This window comes from Doryrhamphus excisus, linkage group LG18 (assembly GCF_037039965.1).
Source record: "Doryrhamphus excisus strain RoL-2023G ecotype Guam linkage group LG18, RoL_Dexc_Guam_v1.1, whole genome shotgun sequence".
In the NCBI taxonomy this organism is placed as follows: Eukaryota; Metazoa; Chordata; class Actinopteri; order Syngnathiformes; family Syngnathidae; genus Doryrhamphus; species Doryrhamphus excisus.
Genome location: NC_136374.1, coordinates 6548167 through 6562816, shown reverse-complemented (window position 1 = coordinate 6562816; position 14650 = coordinate 6548167). Strand labels below are relative to the sequence as shown.

General features: G+C 44.3%; 2 protein-coding genes across 2 annotated transcripts; both read left to right on the top strand.

Moving 5' to 3' along the window:
* Window positions 1-17: 17 nt before the first annotated feature.
* LOC131106608 (odorant receptor 131-2-like) lies at window positions 18-4669 on the top strand. Its single transcript, XM_078798712.1, has 3 exons — window positions 18-90; window positions 3967-4277; window positions 4372-4669. The coding sequence occupies exons 1-3, from the start codon at window positions 18-20 to the stop codon at window positions 4603-4605; spliced, it is 618 nt and encodes a 205-aa protein (XP_078654838.1). The 3' UTR covers window positions 4606-4669.
* A 976-nt stretch (window positions 4670-5645) lies between these two features.
* Window positions 5646-11989, top strand: LOC131105894 (delayed-rectifier potassium channel regulatory subunit KCNS1). Its single transcript, XM_058054384.2, has 10 exons — window positions 5646-5817; window positions 7616-7792; window positions 7861-7994; window positions 8096-8260; window positions 8327-8498; window positions 9038-9121; window positions 9198-9359; window positions 9424-9507; window positions 10934-11026; window positions 11115-11989. Exons 2-10 carry the CDS (start codon window positions 7622-7624, stop codon window positions 11493-11495), a joined length of 1446 nt encoding a protein of 481 aa, XP_057910367.2. The 5' UTR covers window positions 5646-5817; window positions 7616-7621; the 3' UTR covers window positions 11496-11989.
* The last annotated feature ends 2661 nt before the right edge of the window (window positions 11990-14650 follow it).

Genomic DNA, 14650 nt, shown 5'->3' with positions numbered 1-14650 from the left:
CAACAAATAGGTGAAAGATGACCATACAGGGCTGCACGGTGGCCAAAGGGTTGGCGTGCAGGCCACGCAGCTGGGAGTCCACCCTCACACGTGAAAGGTTTAATATGCAAACTCCACACATGCAAACTGTGTGGAGTTTGCATGTTCTCCCCGTGCATGTGTGGGTTTTCTCCAGGTGCTCTGCTTTCCTCCCACATTCCAAAAACATGTTAGCTTAATTTGGCCACTCCAAATTGTCCATAGGTATGAATGTGGGTGGGAATGGTTGTTTTGAAGACGGCTGGGATAGGCTCCAGCACACCCGCAACCCTCGAGAGGATTAGCTGTAGAAAATGAATGAATAAATGACCATTCAGGTTATATTGGTTTCATATTAACCGTTCATGTGTGAGGGGGTAAGCTGGTGTCAAGTCAAGTATGATAGCTTATTTTGTCATAAACATTCCATCTTATTTGTCATCAACATTCCATCTTATTTAGTCATAAACATTCCATCTTATTTAGTCATAAACATTCCATCTTATTTGTCATCAACATTCCATTGTTTCGCCATTTGTGTTGATGAAAGCCCGTGTTGCACAAGCAGCAGGAATGTACCATTTGGCGCAGTATGATTGATTTCATCATATGAAGGAACTTAGGACTCACACCATAAGAGACCGGAAGTCATGGCTGACGTGAATGTAGTTGGCGTCACCTGAGTTAACAAAACAAAGATTCTTCACCAGAAACGCCTTCTGTTCTAATCTTCCTTTCGTTTTGCTTGCTAGCACATTACACTACGGAGAGCGAAAACAGTGCATTTGCGAACAATGGTTGTGTATGCCACACTAAATGTGCCCCATAAGCGCCAAAACACTCTTCGAACTTCTTTTTGGGACGTGACACACATGTGCCATGTATGGAGAAAAAAATTGTGAAACAAATTGTGAAACACACATTGTCTCATTTTTGCTCTGACTCCACAGCAGTGCCTCTCAGCCACATGAAACTGCTTTGACATATGAGGGGATGCGAAGCTGCGTCAGGACCCTCCTGGCACCTGCCGCTGGCTGGCAGTGGGCCGCCGCAACATCCGTTGCTCACAATTTTTTTCAGAGTGAATAAAGTGCATCTGCGAACAATGGTTGTGTGTGCCAAGCAATAAAGCACATCACACTAAATGTGTTCCATAAGTGCCAAAACGCTCTCAGGAGGCCTTCTCTGAGCGAGTGGAGTGCTTTTTTGGCCCTTTAAAGCTGGAGCTTTAAGGCTGGCCCTTTAAGGGTGGCCCTTTAAGGCTGGCCCTTTAAGGCTGGAGCTTAAAGGCTGGCCCTTTAAGGATGGCCCTTTAAGGCTGGCCCTTTAAGGATGGCCCTTTAAGGCTGGCCCTTTAAGGCTGGCCCTTTAAGGCTGGCGCTTAATGGCTGGCCCTTTAAGGCTGGCCGTTTCAGGCTGGAGCTTAAAGGCTGGCCCTTTAAGGATGGCCCTTTAAGGCTGGCCATTTAAGTATGGCCCTTTAAGTCTGGCCCTTTAGGGATGGTCCTTTAAGGCTGGCCCTTTAAAGATGGCCCTTTAAGGCTGGCCCTTTAAAGATGGCCCTTTAAGGCTGGCCCTTCAAGGGTGGCGCGTTAAGGCTGGCCCTTTAAGGCTGGCCCTTTAAGGCTGGCCCTTTAAGGCTGGATCTTTAAGGCTGGCCCTTTAAGGCTGGAGCTTCAAGGCTGGAGCTTCAAAGATGGCCCTTTAAGGCTGGCACTTTAAGGCTGGCCCTTTAAGGCTGGCCCTTTAGGGATGGTCCTTTAAGGCTGGCCCTTTAAAGATGGCCCTTTAAGGCTGGCCCTTTAAGGCTAGCCCTTTAAGGGTGGCGCGTTAAGGCTAGCCCTTTAAGGGTGGCGCGTTAAGGCTGACCCTTTAAGGCTGGCCCTTTAAGGCTGGCCCTTTAAGGCTGGATCTTTAAGGATGGCCCTTTAAGGCTGGCCCTTTAAGGCTGGCTCTTTAAGGCTGGCACTTTAAGGCTGGCCCTTTAAGGATGGCCCTTTAAGGCTGGCCCTTTAAAGATGGCCCTTTAAGGCTGGCCCTTTAAGGCTGGAGCTTTAAGGCTGGAGCTCTAAGACTGGTCCTTTAAGGCTGGCCCTTTAAGGCTGGCCATTTAAGGCTGGCCTTTAAGGCTGGCCCTTTAAGGCTTGCCCTTTAAGGCTGGCCCTTTAAGGATGGCCCTTTAAGGCTTGTCCTTTAAGGATGGCCCTTTAAGGCTGGCCCTTTAAGGGTGGCCCTTTAAGGGTGGCCCTTTAAGGCTGGATCTTTAAGGATGGCCCTTTAAGGCCGGCCCTTTAAGGCTGGCCCTTTAAGGCTGGAGCTTTAAGGATGGCCCTTTAAGGCTGGCCCTTTAAGGCTGGAGCTTTAAGGCTGGCCCTTTAAGGCTGGAGCTTTAAGGCTGGCCCTTTAAGGATGGCCCTTTAAGGCTGGCCCTTTAAGGCTGGCCCTTTAAGGCTGGCGCTTTAAGGCTAGCTCTTTAAGGCTGGCCCTTTAAGACTGGCCCTTTAAGGCTGACCCTTTAAGGCTGGATCTTTAAGGATGGCCCTTTAGGGCTGGCCCTTTAAGGCTGGCACTTTAAGGCTGGCCCTTTAAGGCTGGCCCTTTAACGATGGCCCTTTAAGGCTTGCCCTTTAGGATGGCCTTTTAAGGCTGGGCCTTTAAGGCTGGAGCTTTAAGGCTGGTGCTTTAAGGCTGGCCCTTTAAGGCTGGCCCTTTAAAGATGGCCCTTTAAAGATGGCCCTTTAAGGCTTGCCCTTTAGGATGGCCCTTTAAGGATGGCCCTTTAAGGCTGGCCATTTAAGGCTGGCCCTTTCAGGCTGGAGCTTAAGGCTGGAGCTTTAAGGATGGCCCTTTAAGGCTGGCCCTTCAAGGATGCCTTTTCAGTCTGGCCCTGTAAGGCTGGCCCTTTAAGGATGACCCTTCGAGGCTGACCTTTGAGACTGGCCCTTTAAGGCTGGCCCTTTAAGGCTGGCTGTTTAAGGCTGGCCCTTTAAGGCTGGCCGTTTAAGGCTGGCCCTTTAAGGCTGGCTCTTTAAGGCTGGCTCTTTAAGGATGGCCCTTTATGGATGACCCTTTAAGGCTGGCCCTTTAAGGCTGGTCCTTTAAGGCTGGCCCTTTAAGGATGGCCCTTTAAGGATGGCCCTTTAAGGCTGGCCCTTTAAGGCTTGCGTCTTTATGGCGGGCCCTTTAAGGCTGGAGCTTTAAGGCGAGCCTTTTAAGGCTGGCCCTTTAAGGATGGCCCTTTAAGGATGGCCCTTTAAAGATGGCCCTGTAAGGCTGGAGCTTTAAGGCTGGCCCTTTAAAGCTGGCCCTTTAAGGCTTGCGTCTTTAAGGCTGGCCCTTTAAGGCTGGCCCTCTAAGGCTGGAGCTTTAAGGCTAGCCCTTTAAGGCTGGTCCTTTAAGGATGGCCCTTTAAGGCTGGCCCTTTAAGGCATGCCCTGTAAGGCTGGCCCTTTAAAGCTGGGCCTGTAAGGCTGGAGCTAATTTAAAATAAATTAAATTAGTGAAAAATGGGGCTGCACAGCGGTCGAGTGGTTAGCGCACAGACCTCACAGCTAGGAGACCAGGGTATATGTGCCCTGTGATTGGCTGGCCACCAGTCCAGGATGTACCCCGCCTCTCGCCCAAAGACAGCTGGGATAGGCTCCAGCCCCCCACGCGACCCTCGTGAGGAAAAGCGGTAGAAAATGAATGAATGTTTCTAAAGTGTTGGGACTTCAGCAAACCACAACGAGAGCCACAAAAAAGGAAAACATGGAACAGAGGCCAAACAAAATGATGACTCATCCACAAGGTCACAAAAGACCCCACAACATCATCGGAATTTTTTGTTCAGTTGTGTTGTCATTGACTAATGTGATTGATGTGTGTGTGAGTGTGTATACCAGTGTGTTCTACGACTACCCGCGCTACATTATGTTCATCTACATGGTCATCAATGACGCCCTGCAGCTTCGCTTGGTGACGGCGCTCTACGTGGTCAGTTACATCTTCAGGAGGATCCACGCCTCCGTCTGCTGCCTGCTGGTCAGAGATCACCGCCCAGCTTCTTCCACGCTGCCATCTTCTGCGACCACTTGCTGCTCTTCCGCCACCGCTCCATCTACTACAAGAACTTTGTCTTTGACGGCGCCTACTTGTCGTTTGTCTTCCTCACCCTCCTCTTCACCTACTGCAAGATCATGATGACGGCTCGTGCCGCCTCCACCGGCTTGGCGTCCGTTACCAGGGCCCGGAACACTGTGCTGCTCCAAGGCCTGCAGGTGGCGCCACCTTCTACACACGTGCAGTATCTCCTCTTCCAGCAGATGTCAGACCCGCAGTGTTCTTAAGGTTCTGCTATTGTCCTCCTTGCAGCTGCTGCTGTGCATGCTGGCCTTCGCGGTTCCGTCGCTGCAGGCTGCGCTCATCTCGCTCTTCCCGCTTCTGAGCCTGGAGATCCTCTACATCTTCTTCCTGCTGGTCTACATCATCCCTCGCTTCCTCAGTCCCGTCGTCTACGGTTTCAGAGATGAGCTCTTCAGGAAGTCCTGGACCCGCTTCCTGGCCTGTCAGAGCCTCGCTAACATGCGCGTTGGTGCCGTCGCTTGATGCGGACCTCCAAGATCAACTTCAGTGCCTTCCTGTGGCAGGGATTTCAAAATAAAATGTGGAATAAAAGACTGTTGTAAAAACATGGTAACATATTTCCAGTGAAAGATCTGATTAATCGATAAAATATTTATTGAAAAGCATCAAATTACCATGAAGAAAATATTTGTAGTAAAACATCAAATTCCCTTGACTGAATATTTCATAATAAAGCGTCAAATTACCATGATGAAACATTTGAATTGCAGCATCAAGTTAACGTCAAATCAACATGATCAAATATATTTTTATATTTTATCTGAACATTCTAAAATATTGCAATACAATACAAAATAAAAAATTAAACATGAAATAAACATGAGAAATTATATGACTAAATTAAACATCTAACATCATCAAATATTTATACGAAAGCAGACTTCATGAACATATTTGCTAAAAAAATATTATAAACAATACATATTAATATACAGCATAATACACAAATATATATTTAATATTATACATATTAATACATATGTAATAAATGTGTTCATATTTTTAAATGTAAAAATTTAAATTTTATTTTGATTATAAAAACATCACATTGTCATAAACGATTTGCAATCTAATCAACATGATCAAATATTTAGTACAAAATATCGACATAATTATTAAATTAAACCAAATCAAACCTTTGACCTCAGAAGAACTTTCCGTTCCAGGGGTGCCATACAAAAGGTCACATTTTAAACGCCGTCCACATTGTCGACCAGCAGGTGGTGCTGTGGTCACAATAATGATGATAATAATAATTGTTTGCTTTATATCCTCAAGTCATGAAGATGATGATTATGTCGTCATGATTTTTCATTAGTATTATATTAATAATAATTTACTAATATCATAATAATAATCATCATCATATTAAATGTCCCTTGGTGTCGAGTATGCTATTATTATAGTAGCTAAAAATATTTAAACTTTGATTGAAATTTAACAAAAGAGTTTCGCTTGGTCACACGGAGATTCGGCTCACCTCCGGAGTTTGACGGAAAAAGCCGAACAGACTCAGCCACGCCGCACACGGACTGCCGGCCGTGCACGGTCGTGACGAGGGCGCGCAGCTGGACCCGCGAAGACAATTAATTCCTGTTCGTGGACATAAGAGCTTTGACGAATAGTCTGGCCGTGACGTCACATAATGCTGTGGTGGAGCATTGGCGCCAAAAGGTGAGTCAAGTCCTTCATTGATATGACGACATTAGATGCTAGCCACGCGACGTGCGGTCACAACTTTGATCATGACGTGGATGTGACGTCACCGAGTGGAAATAGGAGTTTTTCATGAAGCGACCTTTGACCGCAGTTATGTCAGGTGACTTTTGAGTTTGTGTTGTTGACAATCAACAACATTCTTCCACCTTCCACCATAATAGCCAGTAATCCATGCTTTGTTGTTATGGAAGCAACTCATTTTCCTGTCATACCTCTGGTTTCAAAACAACACTACTTCCTGTTCAGAAAGAATTCTACTTCCTGTTTGGGAACAACATCATTTATGTTTGTAAAGAATGCTACTTCCTGTGGTGAAAGAATGCTAATATTGCTATTACATGTTTGGAAACCGCACAACTTCCTGCTTTTGCTTTTTCCCATTTGGAAAGAACGCTACTTCCTGTTGGGAAATAACACTTTTTCTATTTAGAAAGATGGCTACTTGTGGTTTGGACAAACCACACTAAGAACACTATTTCCTGTTTGGAGAGAATACTACTTCCTGTTTGGAAATAAGGCTAATTTGTTGCTTTGGCTACTTCCTGTTTAGTTTTGGGTTTATTTTTTCCCCGTTGAGATAGGACACGCCCTGCTTGTAAAGAATGCAATTTCCTATTAATATAGAATGCTACTTCCTGTTTGAAAACCACACCACTTCCTGCTTTTGCTTTTTCCCATTTGGAAAGAACGCTGCTTCCTGTTGGGAAATAGCACTTTTTCTATTTAGAAAGATGGCTACTTGTGATTTGGACAAACCACCCTAAGAACAGTATTTCCTGTTTGGAGAGAATACTACTTCATGTTTGGAAAATAATGCTAATTTGTTGTTTTGGCTACTTCCTGTTTAGTTTTAGTTGATTTTTTTCCCGTTGAGATAGGACACATCCTGCTTTTAAAGAATGCAATTACCTATTAGGATAGAATGCTACTTCCTGTTTGGAAACCGCACCACTTCCTGCTTTTGCTTTTTCCCATTTGGAAAGAACGCTACTTCCTGTTGGGAAATAAGACTTTTTCTATTTAGAAAGATGGCTACTTGTGGTTTGGACAAACCACACTAAGAACACTATTTACTGTTTGGAGAGAATACTGCTTCCTGTTTGGAAATAATTTGTTGCTTTGGCTACTTCCTGTTTAGTTTTAGTTTATTTTTTTCCCGTTGAGATAGGACACGCCCTGCTTGTAAAGAATGCAATTTCCTATTAATATAGAACGCTTCTTCCTGTTTGGAAACCGCACCACTTCCTGCTTTTGCTTTTTCCCATTTGGAAAGAACGCTACTTCCTGTTGGGAAATAAGACTTTTTCTATTTAGAAAGATGGCTACTTGTGGTTTGGACAAACCACACTAAGAACACTATTTCCTGTTTGGAGAGAATACTACTTCCTGTTTGGAAATAATGCTAATTTGTTGCTTTGGCTACTTCCTGTTTAGTTTTAGTTTATTTTTTTCCCGTTGAGATAGGACACGTCCTGCTTGTAAAGAATGCAATTTCCTATTAGGATAGAAAGCTACTTCCTGTTTGGAAACCGCACCAGTAAGAATTTGGAGAAAAAAAAACACTACTTCCTGTTTGTAAAACACACTATTGTCTGTTTGGAAACAACACCCCCGATTCATAAGGAACACTACCTTGTGTTTGAAAATAATACTACTTCCTGTCTGTAAAGCTGTGTTGTGTGTGATGGTTGCAGTGTTGTTTACCACTTCCTGTCGGCGAAGTCGATGACATATAGGTCTTTGTATTTCCCAGTGAAGCATGGTGACGGAGCGTCTGCCCTTCCGGGCCCAGCGGGACTCAGATGAAGGTGTCATGCACGTGAACGTAGGTGGGCTGAGGCGGAGCGTCTGCCGCAGTGCGCTGAAGAACTTCCCGGACACCAGACTGGGAAAGCTTCTGGAATGTGACACGGAAGAGGACATCTTGCAGGTCAGTGGGAAGAGTGTTTCACGGTGACGTCGATGGTGCTTGTGACCTTTTTCCCTTCTCCTCCGCAGGTGTGTGATGACTACGACGGGCATCAGAAAGAATTTTATTTTGACAGGAATCCTGGATTGTTCCCATACGTGCTCAACTTCTACCAGACGGGAAAACTTCACATCATGGAGGAATTGTGCATCTTCTCCTTCAGGTGACGCACATTTTGACCACCTCTAAAACAGACAGGAAGTAGTATTATTTCCTACAGTAGTGGACTACAAATGTGATGGAAGTAGTGCATTTTGTGGGCAGTCAGGAGTTGGAGTACTGGGGAATCAGCGACTTCTTCCTGGACAGCTGCTGCAGCTTCCGTTACCATGACCGCAAGCTGGAAAGCAGTCAACGTCGCAGCTGGGACGATGACAGTGACGCCAGCAGCTTGGACACGCTACCGGATGAGATTTCCGACTTGAACAGGTGAGGTAGGGTGGAGGTGGGCGGAGGAGAAGGCCCCTGTGGTTGACAGGCGCGTGCTCCTCGCAGGGACATGCAGCACTTCCAGGAGGTGCGCTGCGGGAACGTCCGCAAGTGTCTGTGGCTCACTCTGGAGAACCCGGGATACTCCATTCCGAGCAAGCTCTTCAGCCTGCTCTCCATCAGCGTGGTGCTCACCTCCATCTCCACTATGTGTATCAACAGCATTCCCGAATACCAGGTCTGACACAAGTTAGCTGCATGTTCTATTTCTGAGTTCAATTCCCAGATAAAATACGTGCTTAACTTGTTTTTACACTCAAAACGTACCTATAAAGGCCACAGTTTGAGCCTGGAATAGACTATTTCCATCAGTCAAAAAAATGTCTATTTCTGAGTTCAATTCCCAGATAAAATATGTGCTTAACTTGTTTTTACACTTAAAACTTACCTATAAAGGCCACAGTTTGACCCTGGAACAGACTATTTCCATCAGTCCAAACAAAAAATTCTATTTCTGAGTTCAATTCCCAGATAAAATATGTGCTTAACTTGTTTTTACACTTAAAATGTACCTATAAAGGCCACAGTTTGACCCTGGAATAGACTATTTCCATCAGTCCAAACAAAAAAAAAATCTATTTCCGAGTTCGATTCCCAGATAAAAATACATGCTTAACTTGTTTTTACACTTAAAACTTACCTATAAAGGCCACGGTTTGACCCTGGAACAGACTATTTCCATCAGTCCAAACAAAAAAAAAATTCCTTGTGTTGCAGACGATTGACTCCGAGGGGAATCTGATGGACGATCCCACGATGCACACGCTGGAGGTGCTGTGCATGTGCTGGTTCACTTTTGAGGTGACTACTGAGTGTGTGTGTGTGTGTGTGTGTGTGTGTGTATGCACGTCGTAAGCTGAGGTGTGATGTCGCACAGGTGGTAATGCGCCTCCTGCTGGCACCAAACAGGAAGAGGTTCTTCCAGCATCCTCTCAACATCATCGACATGGCGTCCATTCTTCCCGTCTACGTCACACTGGTCTGCGACATGGTGCTGGGAACCCCGTCAGAACTCGGAGACTTGGGACGCATCATCCAGGTTTGGCCTTATCAGGCACCCACTGCCAGGGAGCGGGGTTCTTCAACAAGCTTTTGTCCTCCAGGTCTTCAGGCTGATGAGGATCTTCAGGGTGCTGAAGTTGGCCCGACACTCCACGGGATTGCGCTCGCTGGGGGCCACGCTCCGGGTGAGTCCATCGCATGTTCGCTGATGCCTTTGCTCATAGAAATAGAGGATGTAGATCCCAGTGGATGTCAGTCCGTCCTCTCTTGTCCTCTAAATGTCTTCATGGACAAAGTGTGGCGTCAGTGAGATGTTCCAAGTTGTCTGATGAGACACTGATTGAAGAATCCGACAGACCACACATCAATCAATCAGTTGGTGACCGTGTGCATGTGCATATGACCATAACATTTCTACCTCCATGCCACTGATTAAAATTACGGAGGAAATCACTAACGCTATAGATCACAGGAAGTGTGCAGCCGCCGTATTCATGGATCTGACAAAAGCCTTTGATACAATCAATCATGACATCCTAATAACTAAATTAGAAAGGTACGGAATAAGAGGATTAGTTCTGAACTGGGTCAAAAACTACTTAGCTGACAGGAAGCAATATGTACAGCTAGGAGAATACACATCTGCAAGTTCATATATTAAGTGCGGGGTTCCCCAGGGGTCAATACTGGGACCAAAACTGTTCAACTTGTACATCAATGATATCACCAAAGTCATGAAAGACTTAAAGCTGGTATTATTTGCGGATGATACCACTGCTTTTTGTTCTGGAGGTAATACAGACAAAATCATTAGAAAGGTCAGAGAAGAAATGGTCACACTAAAAAGATGGTTTGATGATAATAGATTGTCCTTGAACCTAAGTAAAACTAAAATCATGCTGTTTGGTAACAGCAGAAAGGACACGCACCAGCAAATACAAATAGACGGTGTGGACATTGAAAGGGTGAACGAAAATACATTTCTGGGGATCACAATAGATGAAAATATGAGCTGGAAACCTCATATTACAAATATACAACATAAGGTGGCCAGAAATATTTCAGTATTGAACAAAGCAAAATTAGTTCTCAATCAGAAATCACTCCACACTCTTTATTGCTCTCTGGTTCTACCATATCTTACTTATTGTGTGGAAATATGGGCTAATAACTATAAAAGCAATCTTCACTCGCTAAATGTACTGCAAAAAAGGTCAGTAAGGATAATTCATGAAGAGTCTTGAACCAGTCATGATGTGCTATATATATATCACTATATTGACACTTACTATGGTACCCATTATGTCATTGGATGCTCATATCACCTTGTACTTCGGTACGAGGTACATTATTAAAACATAAAATTTAAAAAAAAAAAAAAAACTTAAACTGTATTATGGAAAGCAGGAAGTGAACAAATGTAACAGTTACTGATTGTAAAAGTCCCAGATGGAGGGGTAGGATTTAATAAGCTTTGCTTCTTCCTACTCCTTTTGGACATGTGGAACTGTGAACTGATTATGGGATGCACTCAATTGTAATCTGATGCATGTTCAAATGAAATAAAACCATTACCTTTTTTCACATGGCGAGCTGTCCTCCATCTTGCAGCACAGTTACCGTGAGGTGGGCATTCTGCTGCTCTATCTCGCCGTGGGAGTGTCCGTCTTTTCCGGAATGGCCTACACCGCCGAGTACGAGGAGGTCAAGTATCCTTGTGTCATGATTACTTTCACACTCATCTGCTGTCTCGTCTCTGTTTGCATGTTGACGTGCGAGTGTCCCTGTGCAGGACGTGGGCCTGGACACCATCCCGGCATGCTGGTGGTGGGGGACGGTGACCATGACCACGGTGGGCTACGGGGACGTGGTGCCCGTGACGGTGCCGGGCAAGCTGGCAGCCAGCGGCTGCATTCTGGGCGGCACCCTGGTCGTGGCGCTGCCCATCACTATCATCTTCAACAAGTTCTCACACTTCTATCGGCGCCAGAAGGCGCTGGAAGCTTCTGTACGCAACGGCAACAGCAGCCACCGCCGCAGGAAGACACCTAGCTGCGGGGACGAAGAGGGCCAGGAAGGGGCGGAGTCGGATGATGTTGACGTACAATACGAGGACGACGGCGGTGGTGTGATCAACTACAGCTACGTGGAGGCAGAGTCACGTCAGCTGTGACGAGACGCTAATTTGATGAGACCTCAGCGTGACAACGACCGAAGAAGAAGCATAAAAATAACAAGATTTGTGTTTATTCTTTCCACAAATAAAAGACATCAAACATCAGCAGCAGTTTTAAGGCAGCAACATTTCAACCAAACTCAGCAAAGCACAAGTTTTCGAAAGGACTTCCCTTTGTCGCATCAAAGCAGTCAAAATGGCGGACAAGAACGCGCCTTGCTCACGTTTACCAGTTCCAAACACAAGGTTGCCATATTGCTTGTGCACGGTGGCGTCCATATTTGTGGCGCTCATGTTAATCCAGTGTTTCTGACTTGACAGCGTCTCAAATGCAATCCTTCCATCTGTACACTTCGATAAGTATACAGCGTACAGTGTGTACTTAGTTCCTGAGTGTGCACATTTTTTGACAGTTTACCGTCATTGTGGACTTAGCAAGAATGCCATTATTCAAAATGGCGGCTCTTTAGTACAGTGTTTTTCAACCTTTTTGAGCCACGGCACGTTTTTTACATTGGAAAAATCTTGTGGCACACCACTAACCAAAAATGTCACCACGACCTCACACGTGCATCAATAAGTCTATGGGAGGAACAAGGTAGGTGTTGCCACACGGACCAATATTACATTGCTCTGCCAGTCTTTACACCACAGACACTCCAATCTCTTGTCTACATGTGCCGTGAAAATCAACCAGAATAGTCAATAGGGCATGCCCAGTAAAACGTAAACATCAACATCACGTGATACCGGCTTCCCCAAGTTTTTCTTTCACTTGTTGGAATAACTCCGTATTACCAGTTTTTCGTCTGTCCAGTCTTGAAATTTAGTTTGAATCAAAAACAAACTTTGCTTAGTCCAGTGCCGATTGCTGGCCTCCATTTTTAAAAGTGAAGAACGTCTGGATCTGCGTGTTATGTCATATCTGAGCATGCGCTGAAAGAACGCACCCGGGATAAATTTAAACAGGAAAAGATCAAATTCAATCTTGCTAATATTTTATAATTAAACTCAGGACATGTTTTATATAGATATATATTTTCTTTTTTAATGAAACTGCACTTGTGAATAAAGTATAGAAGGGTTTAGATTCTGTTCCACAGATGGCGGTAATGCATACGAAAGCTGCTTGCCAACCGCCAATAAACAACAGAAGAAGAAAAACACCACGAAGAAGAACGCACCCTGACAACTTTCCGTTTGAGCGGGTACAAGATACCTCAATCGGATTGGTTAAAGGAATATTCCATCCCTGTTCAATTCTTTCCGTTTGAGCAAATAAACCAAATGCAATTGGAATATTTGGGTCCATGTATACTATTGATATAATGGCTATTGACATAATATTTGCAAATGATGATTAATAAATGTTAACTATAAAAAGTGATATTGGATAATTCCTCACGGCACACCTGACGGTTTCTCAAGGTACACTAGTGTGCCGCGGCACAGTGGTTGAAAATCACTGCTTTAGTAAGTGTCCACACGAGACTCAAAATGGTGAGGGTGCAGTGAAGGACACTTGGCATCATCAATAGTAGCCATCTTGGCTACGTAGCCTACGGAGAGGGTAGGCATAATGGCCACAAAGCATAATGGCCGCTTCATTTGAGGGGGGGTTTGGGGGAACACGCAAGCCAGAAGAAGTCAAAAATTAATTTTTCGTGATTGTATAATTGAAGGGAAATATGCAAGGACATGAATGTTTTTGGGACGGCGCTACGCTGGCAAACACAGGAACTAAGTACAGTGTACTTATGAAAGTGATGATGCTTTCAAGTGATCCGTTTTATTTCCCTTTTATAAGACTTTATCCTCTTATTAAGTTACAGGTTATCTGTTGTGTGAAAGCAGTAGTATGCCAACATGCTGCACATTTCATAACTTATAACTATAACTTTACTATAACTTATAACTATACAGCTAGGAGAATACACATCTGCAAGTTCATATATTAAGTGCGGGGTTCCCCAGGGGTCAATACTGGGACCAAAACTGTTCAACTTGTACATCAATGATATCACCAAAGTCATGAAAGACTTAAAGCTGGTATTATTTGCGGATGATACCACTGCTTTTTGTTCTGGAGGTAATACAGACAAAATCATTAGAAAGGTCAGAGAAGAAATGGTCACACTAAAAAGATGGTTTGATGATAATAGATTGTCCTTGAACCTAAGTAAAACTAAAATCATGCTGTTTGGTAACAGCAGAAAGGACACGCACCAGCAAATACAAATAGACGGTGTGGACATTGAAAGGGTGAACGAAAATACATTTCTGGGGATCACAATAGATGAAAATATGAGCTGGAAACCTCATATTACAAATATACAACATAAGGTGGCCAGAAATATTTCAGTATTGAACAAAGCAAAATTAGTTCTCAATCAGAAATCACTCCACACTCTTTATTGCTCTCTGGTTCTACCATATCTTACTTATTGTGTGGAAATATGGGCTAATAACTATAAAAGCAATCTTCACTCGCTAAATGTACTGCAAAAAAGGTCAGTAAGGATAATTCATGAAGAGTCTTGAACCAGTCATGATGTGCTATATATATATCACTATATTGACACTTACTATGGTACCCATTATGTCATTGGATGCTCATATCACCTTGTACTTCGGTACGAGGTACATTATTAAAACATAAAATTTAAAAAAAAAAAAAAAACTTAAACTGTATTATGGAAAGCAGGAAGTGAACAAATGTAACAGTTACTGATTGTAAAAGTCCCAGATGGAGGGGTAGGATTTAATAAGCTTTGCTTCTTCCTACTCCTTTTGGACATGTGGAACTGTGAACTGATTATGGGATGCACTCAATTGTAATCTGATGCATGTTCAAATGAAATAAAACCATTACCTTTTTTCACATGGCGAGCTGTCCTCCATCTTGCAGCACAGTTACCGTGAGGTGGGCATTCTGCTGCTCTATCTCGCCGTGGGAGTGTCCGTCTTTTCCGGAATGGCCTACACCGCCGAGTACGAGGAGGTCAAGTATCCTTGTGTCATGATTACTTTCACACTCATCTGCTGTCTCGTCTCTGTTTGCATGTTGACGTGCGAGTGTCCCTGTGCAGGACGTGGGCCTGGACACCATCCCGGCATGCTGGTGGTGGGGGACGGTGACCATGACCACGGTG